Source organism: Poecilia formosa, unplaced genomic scaffold (genome assembly GCF_000485575.1).
Source record: "Poecilia formosa unplaced genomic scaffold, Poecilia_formosa-5.1.2 Scaffold54, whole genome shotgun sequence".
NCBI lineage: Eukaryota > Metazoa > Chordata > Actinopteri > Cyprinodontiformes > Poeciliidae > Poecilia > Poecilia formosa.
The window spans coordinates 947211-969168 of record NW_006799993.1 but is presented as its reverse complement, the minus strand read 5'-3'; the positions used below and the strand labels follow the sequence as shown (position 1 = coordinate 969168).

The window sequence follows — 21958 nt, the reverse complement described above, 5'->3', positions numbered from 1 at the left end:
TCAGCATTACCAGCACGGTGCTGGTAATGCTGAGGTCATCGGTTCAAACCCTGTACTGGTCAATTCATGTCTAAGGTCTTTCAAAGAATCAACAGTTCAAAATAAATAAGGGTTCAAAAATAAAATCAACACTTCACAATAAATAAGGTTTCAAAAATAAAATCAACACTTTACAATAAATAAGGTTTCAAAAATGAAATCAACACTTCACAATGAATAAGGTTTCAAAAATAAAATCAACACTTCAAAATAAATAAGGGTTCAAAAATAAAATCAACACTTTACAATAAATAAGGTTTCAAAAATGAAATCAACACTTCACAATGAATAAGGTTTCAAAAATAAAATCACCACTTCAAAATAAATAAGGGTTCAAAAATAAAATCAACACTTTACAATTAAAATATGTATTTTTGAACCATTAAAAATGGTTCAAAAATAAAATCAACAGTTCAAAATGTATAATGGTAACTGTTTCGGTCTGTTCAGTCCATAAACTAAGCATGGGATCAAAAAATGTATTGAAGATGTCATTAGCAGAAACAAATTGTTCTACAGAGTCTTGGCTAAATGGCTAAAAAATAAAATCAATACTTACAAATAAAAAATGGTTAGTAAGTGCATTACATACCTTTGGTTGAAATGGCGCGTTAAATTCAAGTCTCCATTACAGACCAGAGAAAACTAAAGAGAATGCAACGTTGTGTTAATCCGTTTGAGGAGCCGGCGGTTTATCTTGAGGAAATAAATGACGATGCAAAAGTTAATTAGACTGTAACATGCGCAGCCCGCTGCTCAACCACTGCGGACGTGGCTCCGCCGCTGCAAAGAATAAGAAACCGCTGGAAGTAACTCATCCAGCGGATTTGACAAATGGAGCCTTCTGGGTTCACGTTACCCAGGAGAGCGGCGCTCTGGAGGAGCTGCAGACATAACATCTGTCTGTTTGGGATAAGCGAAACCACGCAAAAAAATAAATAAATAAATAAATCTTGGTAAAAGCGCACACCGGACCGCACAGGGTAAAACACTCACAGAGTTCAGTTGATCTGTTTGGATCAGACAGATCCAACTGACTGATGAATTAGCGCAGATTTTTCTGCAGATGGGAACCAGGAGGAAGTGCGTTCCGGTGAAGTGATGCTAATTTAAGCGAAGTCGCTTAATCTAATTTATTAAAAGTTATTGGGGCCTCAGTGTTTTTTGTCTCTACGAGAAAATGTAGATACATTCATCTGCTTAATTTGTGATGGGATCTGGATTCACGGTGAATATTAACTAAACAGCATAAAATGCGACTAAATAACCGATGTTAATATGATTGTAATTTCACGGATAAAAATAGTACATGCCCATTTTTTATTTATTTATTTATTTTTTTTTCTTATGTTGTTGGTCAAGATAAGGATAACAAAAAAGTCTAGCGCGACACCAACTCACACACATCTTCAGTCACAGTCTTACTTGTAAATCAATTTTTCTTTTCTTGGACGTTTTGATGTTAGCTTGTCGATGTCTCAGTTTTATTCGCTGGGAAAATCAATAAGCAGCTTGAGGTGACTCTGCTGCTCTCTAGTGGCGAGAAGCCGTAATGTTGGCTGGTAACAATCGGAATGCATTATGGGAGATGTAGTTTGTAGTCAATTCGTGCTCAAAACCTGTTTTAAGTCAATCATTGGCCTATAAAATGCTGGGCCACATGTGGCCCGCAGGCCTTGAGTTTGACACATGTACTCTATAGTGTTCTTTGATGTGCAAACACATGGATTAGTTCTTGCAGGAAACTGCATCCACTTTCATTACTTTTGCTCAGCTTGGTATCTGATCTGTGTTTGAAATATGAACTCTGACTATGACTCTAAAACAACCGACTCCCAGTAAATATTTCATTGTTCAGTGACTCCCCACGGATAAAGATAAACAGATCTCTACATCTCCCTTTTAGGTTAGAAGTGGAATAAACAAGCCAGGGATTATTTGGAAACACACTTGAAGTGTCCTCCCCTGTATTAGCATATTCTTTTAGGGGGTGAATAAAAGTTTTTCTCATTCTTCAGCAGGCATGGAGAAAACGGCAGCGTTATTATCAGGTGGCTAATTTGCACAGACTAAAAGCAGCTTGTGGAGAGAAGGGGTGAGGGGATTCTGGCTCGGGCAACAAAGTGCTTTTGTGACAAGCATGATCAGCCAGAGCCAAGAATCGCCTCCTCTGCCTGAGCCTGCTCATTAGCATTAGCTAGCCTCTGTGTTTGTTCACACATGTGTCAGATTGCGTAGTTTTCGTTTGCTCAGTAGGTGCAGAAAATTAGTGTTCTCACAGACAACCGCAGTGCAATTGTCTGAATACAGATGCACTCGTTCTCCAACCCTAACTGGTCCGAATAGCTTATTGAAACTTCCACGTACATTCACATTCAATTAGGTTCCTCCAGTGGGGCACTCTTTAATAATTTAATCGAAATAAGAGTGGACAAAACACATTTGGGTTGTTTTGTTAGGATAAGAAAAGGTAATGATCTATCTAAAATGTGCTCATTTTCTGTTTAGTGTCTGCACATTTGATACAACAGCATCTTGGTCCCTGTTGCCATGAACCCCTGCAAGACCTACTCAAGCTGACATATTTGATTTCAGTTTAAATTTTTTTTGGCAAAATAAGTGGTGTGTTTAAATCAAATATTTAGTGATGTGATATGGTTTTACTTATACTGGAAAGTTTACTACTTGTTATTGCTGATGGTTTTTGTTTTCTGTTCCCCTAAGCTGGAACCATGTACATCTTTGGCAAAGGGGGAGGCCTCATTACATTCAACTGGCCAGCTAACGAGAGACCGAGCACCAGAACCGACAGGCTGACCGTTGGCTTCAGTACATCCCTGAAAGATGGCATATTGGTCAGAATTGATAGCGCGCCTGGTCTGGGGGACTATCTTATGCTGCATATAGTGAGTAATCATAAACATCCATCCATTCTTTCTTTCCGTGTTCTCATCTGGCATATTAATTCAGTCCATTACTAAAACTGTCCATTGAAAGATGGCATTTTAACTACATTTTCATGCAAATTACAACAATGATCATATGTTTATTTATTTTCTTAATTTTGACAAGAATACCTTTGGCATATTTCTTGTTGTTGACATCATGTTTCCAAATATAGATATGGAATTTAAGGTTTCTAGTGAGTTCTGATTTAAAAAAACAAAAAAAAAAACAATGATTCGTCAAGTTAAAAATGTTTCAGAAACATTTTACTTCTTGAAGTACTGAAACATGATTTATTTATTTTTCATCAGTAAATGTTTACTCTGTCATCACCTTCAATTCAAGCCTAAATCATGATTCATCCACTCCCTTAAATTCTATGCAAATCATCCATGCAGAAGTAATGACCCTTCACATTTCAGTAATAATTCCCAACCAAACAGAACATCAATAACAAGAACTCCCAACATCTCAGTACAATAACAATAGTATTTCCTTACTTCAGGAACAAGGGAAGATTGGAGTTACCTTCAACATTGGGACTGAGGACATCACTGTTCAAGAAAGCAGCACCCCAGTGAATGATTTGAAGTATCATGTGGTTCGTTTTACCAGGAATGGTGGGAATGCTACGCTGCAGGTGGATAACTGGTCAATCAATGAACACTTCCCTACAGGTACAGCAATAACAGTTAATTCTCACCTGCATAACAGACTGCTTAAAGAGCTCTAATGAGGCAGTGGAGTCACAGCCTCAAAAATGAATGCAATTAAAGCTTTGGCTCAATGTATGCTCATGTTCAAAAAAGAAACTTTGAATTTTAGTAATGACATCCAAGGTCTCCGTTGCTTTTTATATCTTCTTTCCCTTTCCGTCAACCTGGTTCACAATTCCTTTTGGTCAAATATATTCCATTTCTTCATAATGTGATCAGCTCTCAGGAGCATTGGTTTTCCTTTAGCTAGTGGACACACAAATGTCTCAGACTGCATGGATATTGAAGAATTTACTAGCATAGTCTTGAGCTAACATATAAGAACTGTTTTACTGGGGGGGGGGGTTATGCAAACAGGGTCAGATCTAAAACAAATCTTCCAGCTAAAATTATTTTAATCTGATGTAAAATGTACTTGAGTTTTTCACAATGCTGATATCAATAAATGTTTTTTATAAATGTCTTCTTAAACTTTAAAGGGAACAGCGACATTGAACGCTATCAAACGGCCAATAAGAAAATTCCTTTCAAATATGTCAGACCGGTAGAAGAATGGCTACAAGAGAAAGGTAATTTAAAATAAAGACTTTCTGTGTGTCTCCACTGTCCTGATGTTTAGTTGCATAAGATAGTGGTATTGAAAGCATGTCTTTGTTTCAGCACTTCATACATTGTGTTTTTAGAATGCTTTAAAGCTATTCTGTCGCAGATTTTGACATAGTCCCAATTGTTCTTATGTACCAAAATAAATCAGCTTTAAATAAAAGACAGGAAGAAGTACATATGTTTTTATTCTTCATAAGTCAATGCATGGTGATGTGTTATTGATCATAAGTCAATGCATGGTGATATGCTAGTAGAAATGAAAGTTGACTTTAGCTGGTCTGTTTGTAGCTGTATTAGTTACACAAACATGTTCATTTAAGTTATAATCTGAAAGATATAACCTTGAAATAAGATATAATTAATATAAGAATGTAAGTAAGTGATATATTGAAGTGTATTACTTCAAAATATGTTGACATAAAATATTTGTATGTATAAAAAAGTTATATTTTTTGAGAAAAGGTAATTCAAGAAAGCTTTAAACTAACATGCAAATGTATATTTAGACCCAATAGAACATGTATTGCTAACAATTGTACACCACCCTTCAACTAGGCTATCACACGCCTAACTGAAAGAAACATAATTAACGTGATTTTATAGCTTGATTTCCAGATACAGGAAATGAGATACATTAACGACCTTTAGATCCTGGCCTGTTGAGTTGCTCATCATAGTCTTTTTTTCCTGCCTTTATTTTCTACGAAAGTTTAAGAGTGACATGGCTTGCTGGGGGAATATAGCATTGACTTGGTGACAAGTTCATCCATTTTAGCTGCATTAAGGGCCAATAACACAGGATCTATTTTTGGACATTTAGTTTTTTTAATCTGTGCATAAAATCAAACTGATTGAACTGCAGTTGAGAATATTTTTATCCCATAAACTATAAATTTGAACTACTATTGCTTACGTATGATTATTGAAAAGTTCTTGCTGATGATTGTTTCTTCCTGTGGATGTCATTTTTTTAGGACGACAGCTTACAATTTTCAACACTCAAGCAACAATCACAGTTGGAGGTAGCGACAGAGGCCGACCTTTTCAGGGTCAGCTGGCGGGCCTGTATTACAACGGCCTGAAAGTATTGAAAATGGCAGCTGAAGCCAATGTGAACATCAAGATTAATGGCAGCGTGAGGCTGGTGGGTAATGGATCCAGTGTGGCAGGTTCAGCCAGAACCACAACCATGACTCCAGAGTTATCCAGCAACGTTTTAGAGTCGACCACCACGACCACGACAACAACCACACGGAAACACAGATCCTCCACGGTACAGGTGGGACGGTCATCAAAACTTTGTCAATGTCTTTCTTTTATTTATTTATTTTTTTACTTTCTTTCAAAGTGGTCTCTTAGTTCTCAAGGCTTTGTAAAGTCTCTTAGTTTTTAAATACAGTATCCTTGAATGCATTTTCACTTATTTTTAGTCCAGTTATATAAGTAATAGTTTTCAGAGGAACTTTTTCTTTTCTTAGGCCTTCTAACTCTGACCTGTAAATTATTGATGCAAATATTTGACGAAGCAATTTTAACTCTAACAAGGTGATTATTACTGAAGAGCCAGGAAATGGAGGCAGTTGTACTACTCACATTTTACTGATTTATTTAAAAATGGGGGGAAAAAAATAAGTAAGTAAATAAATAAACAGCATCAGTTTTAAACACATATTTAATGAAGAATCTGATGAACAACCAAATGTTGATTAAAAGCACATGGTATTAATTTAGCTTACATTAGTTTGACATAGCTTAGCTTACCTTTGCCAGGCTTATTTTATTTCTGTTAGTGTGCTGTGCAGTGAATAGCTTTTATCCTGTCATTCACTGTGAATTAGTGAGTAAACATTAAAAGCTTTTCAAAGTTGTAAAAATACATAATTCATTATTTTATATTCCTCTGCATTAGTGATTTTGAGACCAATTAGTCGTACATCATATGTATCACTTTATTTATGCTGGACATATCTCAGGATCTATAAGCATTGTTTTTTTTTTTTTATCCAAAACATTTTCTACATTACAGTTTATATTTTTCCGTCAGTTGTGTGGAGTGAATGTACTTTGTATGACCTGGGGACAACGTCGAAATGACATTTAAACGGCAAACGCGTATTTGTTTTGCCAATAAAAGATACCAGATAAGGACTACAAGCCAAAATTATTTCTGCTACATAGGTTTATCTCCATGTTAAGCAACGCTTATTAAATATTTGATGGTTATTTATTAATGACTACAATCTGTTATTGACAAAGGAGGCCGTCAGTAAACCTCCAAACTTCTCTGTTCACCCTGTTTGTTGTTTTTCTGTGCTTTCTCCTCACTCTGGATGCGCTTTGTGGTATGGTCTGATGAAGAAGCATGGGGCAGAGGAAATCGTGTCCTCTGCAGAGTGTTCAAGCGATGACGAAGACTTGGAGGAGTGTGAAACAATCCATCCAGGTGGGCTAGGTTAGTTTGCATTTGCTTGCTTTCTTTGTGCACACTCATCTGCAGCAGAGGATCATATGATCCTCAAAGCATCACCTCCCCATGATTATACAAAGTGTAACTTAAGCGCTTACCAGCTTTAGTTGCAAAGCATCCAGTGTAGTAACAGGAATATGTTCCAGGTAAAACTGGAATATTTAAAAAAAAAAAAAAAATCGGAAAAGAAAATTAGTGTGATGCTAGCTGACATTAGATCTAATATAACGAGCTACACTTGCACATGGGGTCTTTTAAAGTGGTAAACATGGTTTCCAGAATACATACAAATGTTGACAGCTGAGAGGAACAATAGGAGTTAAAACATTTGTGGAATCTACATCAGAAATCTGTCAAATTTGTATGGAGGTGAACCATGTTCTCTGCACTGATGCTGCTAAATGTGTTTCATCCTGTTTTAGATCATCGCTCCTGCAGTTCACAGCTCTTCTGATTTTCATTTAAAAAACTGTATTTCAAAATATGTCCATTGATAAATTGAGAAATGTCTCCAGATTTAATTTCAGTCTTTTTTGTTCTCATTTGTGTTTTTTTTTTTTTTTTTTTTTTTTGTTTTTTTTTTTTTTTTTTTTTTTTTTTTGTTGTTTATTTTTCACATTTAGAAGCTTGCACTGGTAAATGTGATAGAGAACAGATATCATTGAATTTCTGTGTACAGGTTTTTCTTTCTTTGGGTCATACTTTTGCTCTAAGGTGTACTCATTATTCTGTCTTTTTGTATCCAAATAGATTCAAAAATTTTGATAACTTAAGTTAATCAATCAATTTGAAAAAAAATGGGAATCTCCCTGATATTAAAAAGTATAGCTTTGACCTATTTCAGTGATAATGCCAAATGATAAAAATAAAATTTCTCTATGAAAAAAAAAGTCTTTGCAATGAAACAGTTATAAGTGTGGACATTAACACTTCTTGTAGAAAGCATACAACTCTATGTTTGTTACCAGTACTTTGCATCTGTAGTACATGGTACAACTAATATTTTTACATACATTTTTCTGTTTGATAACTTACATTCCCTTCTGCTATCCTGCAACTAATGGCCTATTTTCATGGAACTTAAAATATACCTTTCTTGAATTTGCAGGTTATTTTCTCAGAACTTGCAATTCACTTTCCTGAAATTTTGAATTCCCTGTACAGGAAATGCAAATATTTTTTTTTCAGAAACCTTGTGGAATTTACATTTTTTATAGATCTTGCCGGTTGGTGTGTTTTTTCAAAACCCAACGGTTGTTTGCTGCACATTTTACAGGTGTGTTTCTAAACACCTTACAAATTCCCATCCTCAAACTTATGGCAACTTTCCTTGAACTTACAGGTTTCTTTCTCAGAATATACCGGTTTCCTGTCAATGAATCACAGGTGACTTTCCCAAAAGTTTCCTAGAATCATATCATTATACAGTATTCCTGAAATGTATGTTTTAGGATAAGAGTTACCTATATTGGAATAAATATGGCCTGTGAGTTCTGGGATAGAGACAACTAAATTCTAAAAAAAAAAATTAAAAAAAATAGAAAAAATAAATAGAAAAAAGTTAGATTTCAAAAAGTTGTTAGGCCAGTTCAGACTGAGTCAAGTTTGTAAAGCTTAACTGAGTGGTCATACTTGCACTATTGTTCTGCATTTAAGATAAAATTTCATTTTAGAATTTTTGAAACTTCTACTTAATTTGTGAAAAAAATGCAAGTCCTCTTTCTGACTTTGGTTTCTATAGAGTGGGACCTGTTTCAGAATCAGAAAAAAAATATTGTTAAGATCATTTCTCGTGCATCATGTACCATCTTATAAAATGAACTGAATGTATCAATATGCCCCAAATTTCAGGTAAATTAATATACAATTACTATGTAACCTGCATGGTTTATAGAGTCCTCAGGTGTGACAAATAGCCACATTGTTCAAGATAAATAAAAGAAAAAATCTCCTAAAGAATAGCACTAATTTTGTAACTGTATTTACACATGCACGGTTTCATGCTTTCTGCAATAAGTGAACAATTCTTGAGAAAAATCTGTAGTTGAACCACTGTTTCATACTTTTATGTTTAGTTCTACATTTAAAACTTTACCAAACATTTAAAGTTGGCATGAAATGGATCTTCTAGATTTATATGGCTAAGTAAATATTTGACAAATCCAAAATAAAAATAAAATAATGTTTGGTTTAACAGATTGCCAGATAGACTGCCAAAATATATTTAAGTCAAGTGACATGTCAGTTAACTTCACCAAAGGTCAAAGGGTCATTCCCAAATGTTTTCAAACAGACTGTGATCTTGTGGTGTAAAAGGGGATTCAAACGGTGCTGTGAAGCCTGAGATCCATGGGGATTTGTGAAGAAAGACAAAGACAGGGCCCCAGTCATCCAGTCATGTGTTTACACAGAAATTCACACCATTCTAACCCTAACATCATGTTAGCGTGATTGAAAGCTGCATGCTTTAGTTTTTTTTTTTTTTTTTTTTTTGTTGTTGTTGTTTTTGTTTTTTTTTTACTTCGTTTTTCCTTCAGTTGGGAAGTCAATGCTATTTCCTGGTGATTTGTTGCCAAGATTTCACTCCCGTCTTTCCGCGAACTGTGCCAAAATGCATTATTTTGGCCTCATCATCTGTGGCATGGTGTTTTGGTTGGATGTAACCGTTCCCTCACACCTCTTGGTGTATCGTGTGGCTTTGTGTCTTGCCGTTCATCTTCCGAAGATAAAATTACATTTTCATTTTCATTCAATATTTATCTGTCCACCCTGAACAGCGAGACATTGACTCCTTCTTTCACGTCTCGTATTATTTTGTCTCCCAGTTTCTAGTTTTAAAAAAAAAAAAAAAAAAAACATTACAAAAGATCATATTGAAATATGTTTTGTTAAGAAGTCCTTACATAACCAAATCAGTCTGTTCAGGGTGAATCTATTATTTCAGTGCATGTTTTTTGAGTGACCCACAACACCTGGCACCTCATCCATTTAACTCAGTTGTTTTATCTGCATTTGTGTTGAACTTGTGAGCCATTTTTGCAGTCGCAGCGTCATCAAATCGCCTGTTTTATCCCACGCTTTTTATTTGTGAGTAGGACTTCCAGTTTTTGTTTGGAGAATTCATCAAGTGATTCTGTTCTCTGTTGTAAACCTTTCTGTCCTTTTTTCTGCTTAATTTTATAAGATGGCAACAAAAATGGGTCATTCAGTTATTTATGAACTACACATTCACACGTTTAATAAATTGAGACCTTTGATGCATTTTTTGTCGAACATTAATAGTGATAAAGATGTATCTTTATTAAGTGATAAAGACACACCTCGCAAACTGTTACTAGGTAATAAAAATCAGTCATGTTTCCCACAATTTGGCAACATGTTTAGGTCACAATAGTTCATTTAAAAGACAGGAAAATATTTATCAATAAATATCATGTAGGAACATTGAGGTATGAAAGTCAACACACCGTTTTAACTACAGTTTATTTCGCATTAATATTTTACAAGAAAAATAATGTTTTTTACAGAAATTAGTTCCCACCTTGTTTCTATTGCTCTTCACTGGAATAGTCTTTTATTCAGCAAATAATTACTTGAACTTTCATCCCATTCAATCATTAAATGTGGCAGCTTGGACTGTCGTACAAAGTCCAGCATGTCAGGTTAAATCTGATGATGGCACATACACATTTAAAAAATAGCAGAAGAAAACAGTAGAACAAATGACTAACTTTGTCCCTTGCTCATGAATACATAATGGTCAGATGTGCCATCTTATGAAATTAAAATCAGTTTCTTAAAACATGACTTAAGGAGCATAGTGACATATGTTGAAAGAGAAAGCAGATTTAAGGCTGGTCTCCTTGACATTTTCTTTCGGTAGCTATTTCTATCTATTCCGACATCGGAACAACATAATGTAAAACACTCCAAAAAGAATGGTTGCTATTGGGTCAGAGTCTATTAGTTCACCGCCCCAAACCATGGATCAGATGAAACTTGAATTGTGTTAAATATTCCACCTCTACTCTACTGGTTCTGCTTTTTTCATCTGTCTTTTCCAGGATGTCCAATATTTTTCTGTCACTGAAACATAAATGGGAAAGAAGAAGGGAGGTTCAAAAACAATAAATAAATAAATAAACAAATAAATAAATAAATATAGTCATAGCTTTAATTGCTAATAGATTTCCAAGCCCTAATGGTCTAGTAAGACAAATTAACATTAACATTAACCCTAATTAATAGAACAATGTGTAACACATATTAATAGATACAAGCACCACAAAAGTAACATATTTGATTGAAAAAAAGAAGAATCCCCAGTGTAGCCCACTCTCTAATCATCAATGTGATGGCCCCCTGTAATATTTCAAAAATATTACAAAAAAATGTCTTGTTGTATTTTGTGCACCCAAATCATGTATCCTGTACCACGAGATAAAAACAAAAAGTTAGTGGAAAAACACCCACAAGAAAACACATTGTAAATAGCTTAGATGTTTCCCACACCACTGTTTCCCTTTTCCTCCTCACTGAATAATTCGTTTTTTATTTGGTGTAAATTTTATCCAAGTGAGGGAATCTGTGTTCAACTTAAATACATTTTTAATCTTCATTCAGGTTGTAGAAACATCTCAAGGATGATCAGTGGAAACCGTTCAACTGGTCACCCTTGATCCACTGTTCCACTGAGAGCTTCATGACATAGGCTGTGAATACTTAGTCAACATGATTTATTGATTTTAAAACTTTAATGAATATTATGAAAACAACCTCTAATGCTTTTTTTCCACATTACCATAATGGGGTATTTGTGTGCATAATTTTGAGGAAAGAGATGAACTTATTACACTTTTAACTAAGGCTGTAACACAACAAAATGTGGAAAAAGTGAAGCATTGCGAATACTTTCCAGATGCACTGTAAGTAAAGGCAAAGAGTCCTTACAAACTGGGATGTGCAATTACTGTCTCACCATTGTGAGCAAACGTTTTCTGTACTCTTCATATTTCAAATTAGTTTACTCATATTTGCTTCAGTAAGCGGGAGTCCATTAAAATCCTGAGTTACATCTAAAATGTTTTGGAAATCAGCTTTACCTCTGACTTAAAAAAAAAAGAGTATTTCCTGTTTTATTTTAATATTTAGTGTATTGAAAACATATGTTTTATCTGTTTTGTTCAACTTCTCTTATTACATGTGAACATGTGTCCCAATTGCATACTGCTGTCTGCACAGAAAACAATAAAATTTAACAAACTATTTCCCAGCAAATCGGTTTGCATAATGAGAACATTTTCACTGTTTCACAGCTCATTGAAAAACAAGAATAGAAATCTCATTAAGTTGCATCAGGATATTGTTTTGTGCCAGTACACAGTGTTACTTTAACTGCATGTTTGTTTTATGGGATTGGGACACAGTGTCCGTCTCCTGTTCTTACATCGGTCAGTCCTGCCAGTTTGCTGTGTTGTTTCTTTTATTTTACTTTCCCTAAATGCAACTTACTTTAAGCATGCATCAACATCCTGCAGTTCAACTAAAACAAACCCAAATGACAGTAGTGGTAACCCATTCTCAGCCAGTACCGTCTCCCTCTGATGTACACCCAGACTGCACGGCCGGCTCATGTTTAAGGACTAACATTACAGGGAGCACATGAGAGAGGAGCCCGTCCTCCAGTCGAGTGCCTCTCCCATCCGTGTCTGTTTTTTATTGTGTGCATCTGGTTGTAGTGTGTGCAAAATTTTAAATGGCTTTGTTCCTTCATCTTAACATTTTTCTTCATTTAATATTTGAAACTGGTCATATTTTTACCCAGTTTGATATTCTGGCATTTTGGTTCTGATTATGTTTTTTGGCATATATGTTTTCTTTCTTTTTTTCTTTTTTTTTCCTCAGAGAATACCTAAATCAAAGTGTGAAATATTTTTTTTTCCTATATTTTGACTTTTTTTGGATTTGGAACTCCTTCAGTAACTAGCTTGTGTGTTTAATTTCCAGATAAACACCGATGCAATAGCGTAAATTTAATAAAAATGTGTTCCCACTTCAGGATGAGATTTGAGAACACGTAAAAAAATAAATAAAACTCACACAGACTAGGATCTGACGCAGTTCCTGATCTACTTCTCACATAACGATTTTAGACTTTTTACAACCTACTTTGACAAAACAAAACCTTTTGATACACACTCTGACCAAAGCAGTCAAGCACCATGTACTAACCCTGAAGTAATGGTTCAATTTAGGCATAATTTGTTCCACATGTAGCCCATGATAGGGATGGAAATAAATCAATTTACATGGAGCTGTCATGTTGACCATGACCATCAAAGGGCATCAGTGTTGGGACCAATAATATCCAACAGCTCATGAAAACACTAAATGAAGATCAGCAGATAGAGAAGATGCCTTCTGGAGGCTTTTCAGCAACATTTTTAGCACTTGATGGCATTTGATAATTGTCACATTGAGGGTTTGTAAGAGACTGGAGGATTGAATCTCACAACTATCCATCATGCCACAGCGTTGGTTGTTAAATGCACATACCATATGTGCAATTGTCTTGTGTGAGTGACTGCATCATGCCACTGCTTCAGAGGACACCAAGACTTATCCCATCATTGTCCTCCAAATTACTACTGTGGATAACTTGAACTTTGTGACCCCCATCATGATTTCTAGTGTCTCTCTTGACAGAATTGGCAGGATTGGTTATTGTTTCTTTATATCTGGGCACATGCGTAAAATAATTGCAGTCCATCACTAAATATGAAAGTCCTTCATTCTTTATTTTTTTTTATGGTTACTGATCTCTGCTTTGTTAGACTACAGATGTGAGGGTAAACCTGTAATCTACCTCTAAGGCTTTTAAAAGTCCAATAGGTCTACCCAGTGTTCAGCCAGGTCACTCTCATTAAGGACTATTTGTAGGCTGAGTTTTCAAAGTTAAAATGAAGTAAATTTAGTTTCATAGTTCATCACCTAAACAAACTAAACTTAGTTCATACTCCTAGTCTCATTATGACGTCAAGAATTTTATAATCATGGTATCATGAGTCATCTGGCTTATACATTCACTAGTATGATTGTGTAGCCTAGATGAGGAGGTACCAAAGTCTTTATTTGAACACATGAATGAAAAATACTGCCAGTATTGGCAGATGCAAATGGCATGGAGTTTGGTTTTGTCTGCAGTGCAGCACAGTGATTTTCTCCTGTCTTGGGTGACCAGAACCTTGACAACGCTTCTGGTTTTAGCATCAGATAAATGCATTGTGTTTGATCCTCATGCAATTCGCATTGTTACCCCATAAAATCCCATCAAGTGCTAGTAATGCTATCGTTTCTGTGTGGTGAAATTAACTCACTTTTCTAACTAACTGTTGAATGAATCCTTCCACTCCTGATCTCATCCCTCAAGCTCTCTAGTGCCTTTTTTGAGATGTGCTAGCTCCTTGCAAAACGAGTAATTTGCATTCGTATCTCTGGTCCACATGTGAATCAAACTAGATCCAAATCAGACCATTTCTCAGGGTGGGTCACTGTTTTTGTCAGGGAGTGTATCTTTACTGTAAGAACAATACAAATTGAATTGCATGGCTAAGAAGTTGCAGTTTAGGGTTTGTAAGACATGTCAGTGTTAGAGTTCTTCTGTTCTTTTCTGTAGATGGGCATGTATATTGCTCATTGTTTGTATATCCCCATCCCTTCCTTACAGCCAAAACCTCTAATGCCGCCCGACCGCTTCGTACTGCCTTTACATGGACATGGCAACTGACTTACACTGTCACCCTCATCATCCTCATCTCCTCTGTAGTATGTTCATAGGTCCAACCCCTTCTTCACCTCCTCCCTTGTCTTTAGAAATATTGAAATATAAAGTCATCCATCCATTCTACACTAAAGAGCAAATTAAGCAAAAATTGTAACATGGATAGATTTTAGGCTCACTGAAGTCTCTTGCTATGAAAAAAAAGCAGATTTTTTTGTAAAAAAATATTTACAAGGAAAGAGAAACAAAGGATAAAAAGCAGAAATATGGTGTTTATTTTTCTGTTATGTGGTGTGGATGTATGTGCTGTTGCCTCCCTGTACCGTCATTGTTTTAAGATAGAACCCATTCTAGAGTGGTTAAAAATTATCTTTAACGGTACCAAGTGGCTATCCTACATTTTTACACATTTTTTCCTTTGTAAATTCTTTTCCTCTTGCCTAAAAATCATGCGGGCAAATTGTGGATGTAAGTGAATGACACACAATGTGCATGCTCTGATTCTCTTTCGTGATGCTTGTTTAAGATGCAGTTTGTAAACTGACACATTTCAAAAGCTTTCCGTTATCATTTACTAAAATCAGATGATGACGCCAGTTGGATAAATATGTCCTTGAAAACCTGCAGCCTGCATCTTTGTTGGATATGTGGTCATGTTACAGCTGATAAATCTTCAGTCAAGTTCGAAAAGCTACAGAAGGCCTTTGTTTAGGCACGTGTTGTATGTCTGTAATTGGATGTGTTTGCAGTTGAAGTGTGTGAAGCAATGTTTTGTATGAAGTGTTAACTTGCATGAACGACTGCAAAAGACATACCAAGTGACAGTGGGTACTTTCATGTTAATGAGTTGGTGCTTTGAATGTTCACTCCAGTTATAACAGCACATGGCCCAAATATTGTTTTGTGCTATGCAACACTCAGCATTTTTATAAAATCTGAAAAATATTGGAAATTGCCCAGAATATACCAAAAACTGTTGGATTTTCTTTAGGGGAAGTAAAAAGAAAGTAGCCTGTCTATCCATTTCTTTCCTCTTATCAAAAGCTGGATCCTAGCTGTACCAGGCCGAAAGGAAAAACCCCAAAGTTCCCTTTTCCCAAGGATGTTGTTGTTGGTGTAAGACGGTTTGGTCTGGGTATTTCAGAATCTGCTGACATGCTTGGATTTTCACCCATTAACACATCTGGAATTAAAATTTTCTAAAAATGAGAAAATATCCACAATAAGAAGCAAAAGCCCTGTTCGTGTCAGAAGAGAATGAGCAGACTGTTTCAAGATGACACAAAGGCATCTGTAGTTCAAATAGCCACTTATTAACATGTCAAATACAATCTTTGAACATGCAACATGTCAAAGCCTTAAAACAGATGATCTACAGCAGCAGAATATCCCACTTCTGTTGGCGAAGAATAGGACAATAAGGCTACATTTCACATATGTTCGACAAAATGGAGTAACAATCAGTTGGAAAAACATTGCCTGATACTTTTTTTTTTTTTTATTAGCAACTGAGCATTGCTTAAATGACACCGTCGACCTTATAACCAATCATTCCAAAAGGCAAAATGTTTTTTATTAAATTGTCTATTGGATGTACAGCTCCTCTGGTGAGTTTAGGGCCTGGCTAGGAGACTCCTTCCACTGGGATAAGCCCAGTGCTTCCACTGGTAGGTGTCCAGACAGTATCCTGATCAGATGAAGGACCTCAGCTGACTCTTTGGGATTTGGATAAGTATCCAGAGCTCAAACTGGATGAGGAACCTCTTTGCATAACTGGTCTGGCTATCCTACAAAGAATGCAAATTTTAGAAATGTATATTCTGGAGCTCATTCTTTACAGTATTATCTATCTCTCTTGACAATAGGTAAGGGTTTGAACATTGATGGAGCAGTACCAATTTGTTTCCTGTTTCCTCCTGCCATTACTCAATAAAAATAATCAAAATTACTTGAAGCCAAACTCCAAAGTTTACATGGTACATTTATATTTATAAGGTAAAACAAACTACCTGGTGTTTGAGCAGTAATTTGTAAATTAAAGGAACGGTTATGATTCCACCCTTTCCCATCCTGTTTGTCTCTAAAACAACAACAAAAAAGGAGACCGTAGCAAAATTGTAAAGAATGCCTTTCATTCGGAGTGCTGTTTCATAAGGGGTGAACATTTAAAAGCAATGCTTTTAAATGCAAACTAAACAAATGTTGTCTGGTGACAGAGCTGCTTCTGGTAACAATTCTACAACAAAATACACTCAAGACAACATGATGCAATTGTGGGTCATGTGAAAAACCCTCTTTTACTATCTACTCTTCTACCCTGTAGGATGCTTTTGTTGTTACAACAGGGCCCACCTACAGAGCTTGCTAATTATGGCTAGCCAGGTTGTTATGCAAAATGGGCAAATAACTCACTAACAACATCAGTTTACTGGAATTTGATAATAGAATTGCAGAGCAAATGTACAAACAAGGAATGCTGACCTTTTTTTTTTCTCAGTTGCTACTTTTAAATTAGAAATCTAAATTAGACTCACTCTATAACACTAATGAAGGATTCAGCTCTGCATCTGAGAACTATTTATGAAGGTGTTGCTACATTTATGTGTGTTACTCTCAGTAAAAAGAGGCTTAAGATGAACTGGGAGCCACTGAGTAGCAATACTACAATTGGTTTCACAATAAATAAAATCAGTTCTTTGGATCACTTCCTGGCCCTGCAGTGTTGGATGGGGGTACACGTTAGAAGTCCCCCAGCAGCTGGATATCAAGATTTGCTGAAGGCTAGTAATTTAACGCGTCAATTTAAACCATGTGTCCTAAAACAGAGGAAAAGCTGAAACATGCAAGGCATGCAAGTATGTTTCAAGGACCAGTACTAGGGAAAGAGCTGGCTGAGCATTCACTCAGTAAATGTGAACAACAGCAACCCTACAAGTTATACGAAATGTACAGTTATTGTGTAAAATGATGTTTAGCTTTTTGCCTTTTGACAGAATTTAAAAAAGAAAGTAGCAACAACCAAAGCAACACATAACATTAAATTATTATCAGAGGACTCGTATGAAAGCAGGAATCTGTATACTTTGCCAGAGGAAAGACATCAGCACTGTCTTTAGAGAAATTATTTTCTTTTTCTTTTGCAAATTTGCAGTGCTTTCAGGATGAGCTGCAATATTTTTTTTAATGTCCTTCAGTGCAATAGGAAGCAAGTCTAGATCAGGGGTGCTCAAGTTCAGTCCTCGAGAGCTACCGTCCTGCAACTATTAGATGCATCCTTACTTCAACAGATCTGGATCAAATGGCAGAATTCCCTCACAAGCAGTCATTCAACTCTGAATGGGTCTGGCAATGTGCCATTCGTTTGATTCAGGTGTGTTGGAGGAAGGATGCGTCTGAAAGTTGCAGGATGGAAGCTCTCAAGGACTGGACTTGAGCTGCAAATGCAAATTCAGGGTTGGAGAAAATTAAACAAAGCAGGTTGACACAAAGAACTCAGAGCAAAAGCCAAGGATGCCTGTGGAGCCCTAATGGCATGGGTTTGTTCTGAAGTCAAACAATCTGGGCAAATTTGTACAATTCAGCTGACCTCAAACCACTCTACTACCCAAAAGTCAAATGTGTGGCCATCTGACCTAAAGTCTGTTGTACCAGCAATCAGGCAACATTGTCAGTGGATTAAACTCTCTCCTCAACATTGTGAGAGAGGTGGTTCTACAAACTAGAGGATCATTTGGTGGACAAGGATTTCCCAATAAAGTGGAAGAAAGAATGAAGAAAACAGTCTTTAAAAAAACCTTTTATATCTAAATTTTTATTGTGCATTTTTGCGAGAAAAAACATGGCAACACAGCAGCCATTCTGGTCCTATAGAACAATGCTACTGAAGTTTTGTCATGTGTTTAAAATAGGTGATGAAGGTGGTATCTTAACTTTACCAAAAACAAAAAAAAAATGTTTTAGATTAATTTTATCATGACAAGCAAAATTAATGCCAGGGTTTAGTGGCTGAAATAAACTGAAATATAATCAAAGTTTAAATTGTCCTTCTGGCTCCCATTTTAGCTCTTAAGCCTTTTAAGATGTTTTCATATATGGCTTTTGCTGGCTTTGTTTGGTTCATAAATCACAGGGTTTGGTTCTAAAATAAATCTTTTTCCACTTCCAGGAGCTGAATTAGTCATTGAGGATCCATTAGAGCACCCCTTTGTAGCTCCCCGTGCACCCTTCATTCCCACTCCCTCAACCCACCACCCACTCCTCACCATTATTGAGACCACCAAAGAGTCCTTGTCCAAGGCCACTGAGGCGGGGGTACCTTGCTTGTCGGACCGAGGCAGCGATGATTGTGATGATGATGGCTTGGTGATATCGGGGTATGGCTCTGGGAAAGCGTTGAAGTCTTACCTGCCCCCACTGATGATGATGAAGATTTTCACTCGAACTCCTCCTTGTTAAGACCTACATCACACTTTCAAGGTGACTACAAAGCACAGGCGCCCAGGACTTTTATACCAAACAAACCTTCCATCTTCAGATGCAGTAGGACAACCACCATACCAGTAACCGCCAACCAGAGCCGCACCACTAACACCTCTGCCTCCACACATCCCTCCACAATTCTCCGGCAAAACAAAAAACCGCGAGCTAAAAACCCCAGCCCCAACCTAGTGTTGCTTCTATTGCCACATCCTGTGAGGTAGACAGCAGCAAGCTGAGGGGCCCATTAATAATTTCCGTCATGTTCCATAATATACCCACAGCACTCCCCACAGAGCCAGGCGTCAGGCGAGTCCCGGGGCCCTCGGAGGTGGTCCGTGAATCTAGCAGCACCACCGGGATGGTCATCGGAATAGTGGCGGCCGCAGCGCTGTGCATCCTTATCCTCCTGTACGCCATGTATAAGTACAGGAACAGGGATGAAGGCTCCTACCAGGTGGACGAGAGCCGGCACTACATAACCAACTCGGCTGTGCAGAGCAATGGCGCTGTCATGAAGGACAAACAGCAGAGCCTGAAAGGCAGCAACAAGAGACAGAAAAACAAGGATAAGGAGTATTATGTGTGACTGAGACTTTGGTCAACACGACAGAACAAAGAGAGAAGGCACTGAGAGAACTTTTATTACCAGTTTCCCTGTGAGGAGCTTTGACAAATGATGGTATAACATGGGACTTGAATAATTCTATACTGTGCTGAATAGTTGAACTGATATGTACTGTAACATAAAGCACACTTACTATTAAGCAAAAGGCTTAATGGCAAGGTTAAATAGCAACTTTAGAAACCTTACACTTCTATCTGGTCAGAGACATTGTCGGTATACAAATATTTCACAGCATCATTCTCCTAAGTGACTTTTAGAGCTACGTGATCCTTGGCATTAAACAATTTTTGTGAAATTGTTAATTACAAAAGGCTCATTATCTTAAACGTTTCCAGCATGTAAGCAACAAGTAGTGCTTAACGAGAGGGGGTCAGGCACACAAAGGACTCTTGTAATCAAAATATTACAGATTTTTATGGTTTATACATAATATAAGTGTGGTGTCTTACTTATTTTTGCTTAAAGCAAAAGAAAAAAAAAAGATTCAAAGAGAACAGTAAGAAAAGAAAACTATTTTATGTGTATAATATGAATCCAAGTGAGCCAATTGCCAAGGGCAGACCTCATACCATCTGTTTGCTCTGGCATCTAATTCACCACAATTATTCTCATTGTCTGACAGACACAGTGACTCTCTTTGTGGGAAGAATTTGTCGGTTCTCTTGGTAAGAAGCGCCTGATTGTAAAATGCATGCCATCCTGATTCCACAGTAAGGTGCAGTACAGTAAAAGTCCAGTAAAGAGTGTTCAGCTTGGATAACACAAAGGCAGTTCTTCATCTAGGATCAGGACTCCCCCCGCCACCTCTTCTCGAAACCTCTCAAACAGATCTCTTCTTGCTGCACAGTCTGTGGTGGTTTTATCTATCTGCACAAGTGTGTGTTGGTTCATTGCCTATCATTCTCTTTTTCTATGGAGGTGTCAGGATGAACACAGATGCAGTACTACTACACTGTTAACCAATGTGTATACAGAAATAAACCAGATGTTGAAAGTGTGAATTCTATCTGCTGTCACAGTCAACTGTGTCAAAAAAACAAGAAAAAAAAGAGAAATTTGTTTACATATTTTATTACATGCTATCTGTTGTACTTTGTAGGTAGTAAATTGTACATATACCATGACAGTTGTAATTTTTAGTACCTCTATTGTACAGACTGAAGATATGATTTATCAACAGATTTCATTACAAAAATCTATCTGTTAATTTACATGGAGAAAGACTTTAACCAGACTGTGGAGAATCATATTGATATTCATGAAGAATAAAAAAAAAATGTATTGTTAGCCTAGAAATCTACACAGAGATGTTTCTAAAGTTGCATGAATATTTAACTACTTGCAGTTGTCCAACAAATACAAGGTGCCCTTTCTTCTCAACCATGGCGTTCTTGTCCTGGGGTACATTGATTTCTGTTTTGCTTTGTTTGTACTTTTTTATAGAGAGAAAGAAAGAGCATACGCTCCGATTCGTGGTGAAGACAGTAAAGCTCAAATAAAAAGCTATAAAGGGGGGGGTTCACTGTTGAAGAGGACATCATTTCTTCTTTGTCATTAGTTGACATCTTGAAAAACTTTACCACTCATTTATGTTTGCATTTTCTGACATTGCTATTAAAGAAGTGGATACTTTTTTTCTTAGAAATCATATTTTGGGTTACAATTGTTATTTATTTATTTTTTTTCTTTTTTCATCCATTTGATAACAAATAAACATTTTTTTTCTGAAGTTATTCTCTTATCAATGGGTAAATACAGTTGAGCAATTAGTGTAGTAATGCTTTTCCCAATTGTAACATCATTTCAACATTTCCCCCTCATCTGTGGTCTCACCCCTACGTTTCTGAAGCCAAATGAGGGCAAAGACAAGAAATCATGATGTGACCACCACACTTGAAGCATAAGCAATCGAAACATGGCATTTTATTTGGAATACTAGAAATATTTTATTAACAACACAAATCGTAGTTATTCTGCCTCAGCAAGATGTTTGTGGGATAAATCAAATGATCCCCATCTTAGTCTTCTTATTGCAGGTTATTATTCCAGTTGGAATTTATGTCTTCATTGAAATAACATCCATGTTTCTATCTTGTGTTTTTGAGAAGGCCATAGACCCGGGATCCTCAAATCCAAGCCTTGAGGGCTGGTGTCTTGCAGATTTTAGATGCGACTATGTGTAACCAAGCCTGAGTCAAATCATCAGCTCAATAGCAGCACACTGGAGAACGTGACTCCACTGAGAAGGTGGCTGAAGCACGTCGAACCAAGCACACATCTAAAAGTTGCAGAACATTGGC

General features: G+C 36.6%; 1 protein-coding gene across 6 annotated transcripts in view; it reads left to right on the top strand.

Moving 5' to 3' along the window:
• Positions 1 to 21308, top strand: part of LOC103138742 (neurexin-3a) — a 123926-nt gene extending 102618 nt beyond the window's left edge. Inside the window, exons 19-24 of one of the 6 annotated variants that reach the window (XM_016671994.1) lie at positions 2764 to 2945; positions 3491 to 3662; positions 4181 to 4270; positions 5282 to 5586; positions 6669 to 6750; positions 19315 to 21308. In XM_016671994.1, the coding sequence (XP_016527480.1) occupies positions 2764 to 2945; positions 3491 to 3662; positions 4181 to 4270; positions 5282 to 5586; positions 6669 to 6750; positions 19315 to 19619 (1136 nt within the window). In that variant the 3' untranslated portion in view covers positions 19620 to 21308. Of the gene's footprint in view, positions 1 to 2763; positions 2946 to 3490; positions 3663 to 4180; positions 4271 to 5281; positions 5587 to 6665; positions 6760 to 14500; positions 14914 to 19314 lie in introns of those variants that run through there. The other 5 variants (XM_016671992.1, XM_016671993.1, XM_016671991.1 and 2 more) reach the window with 5 other exon arrangements.
• The last annotated feature ends 650 nt before the right edge of the window (positions 21309 to 21958 follow it).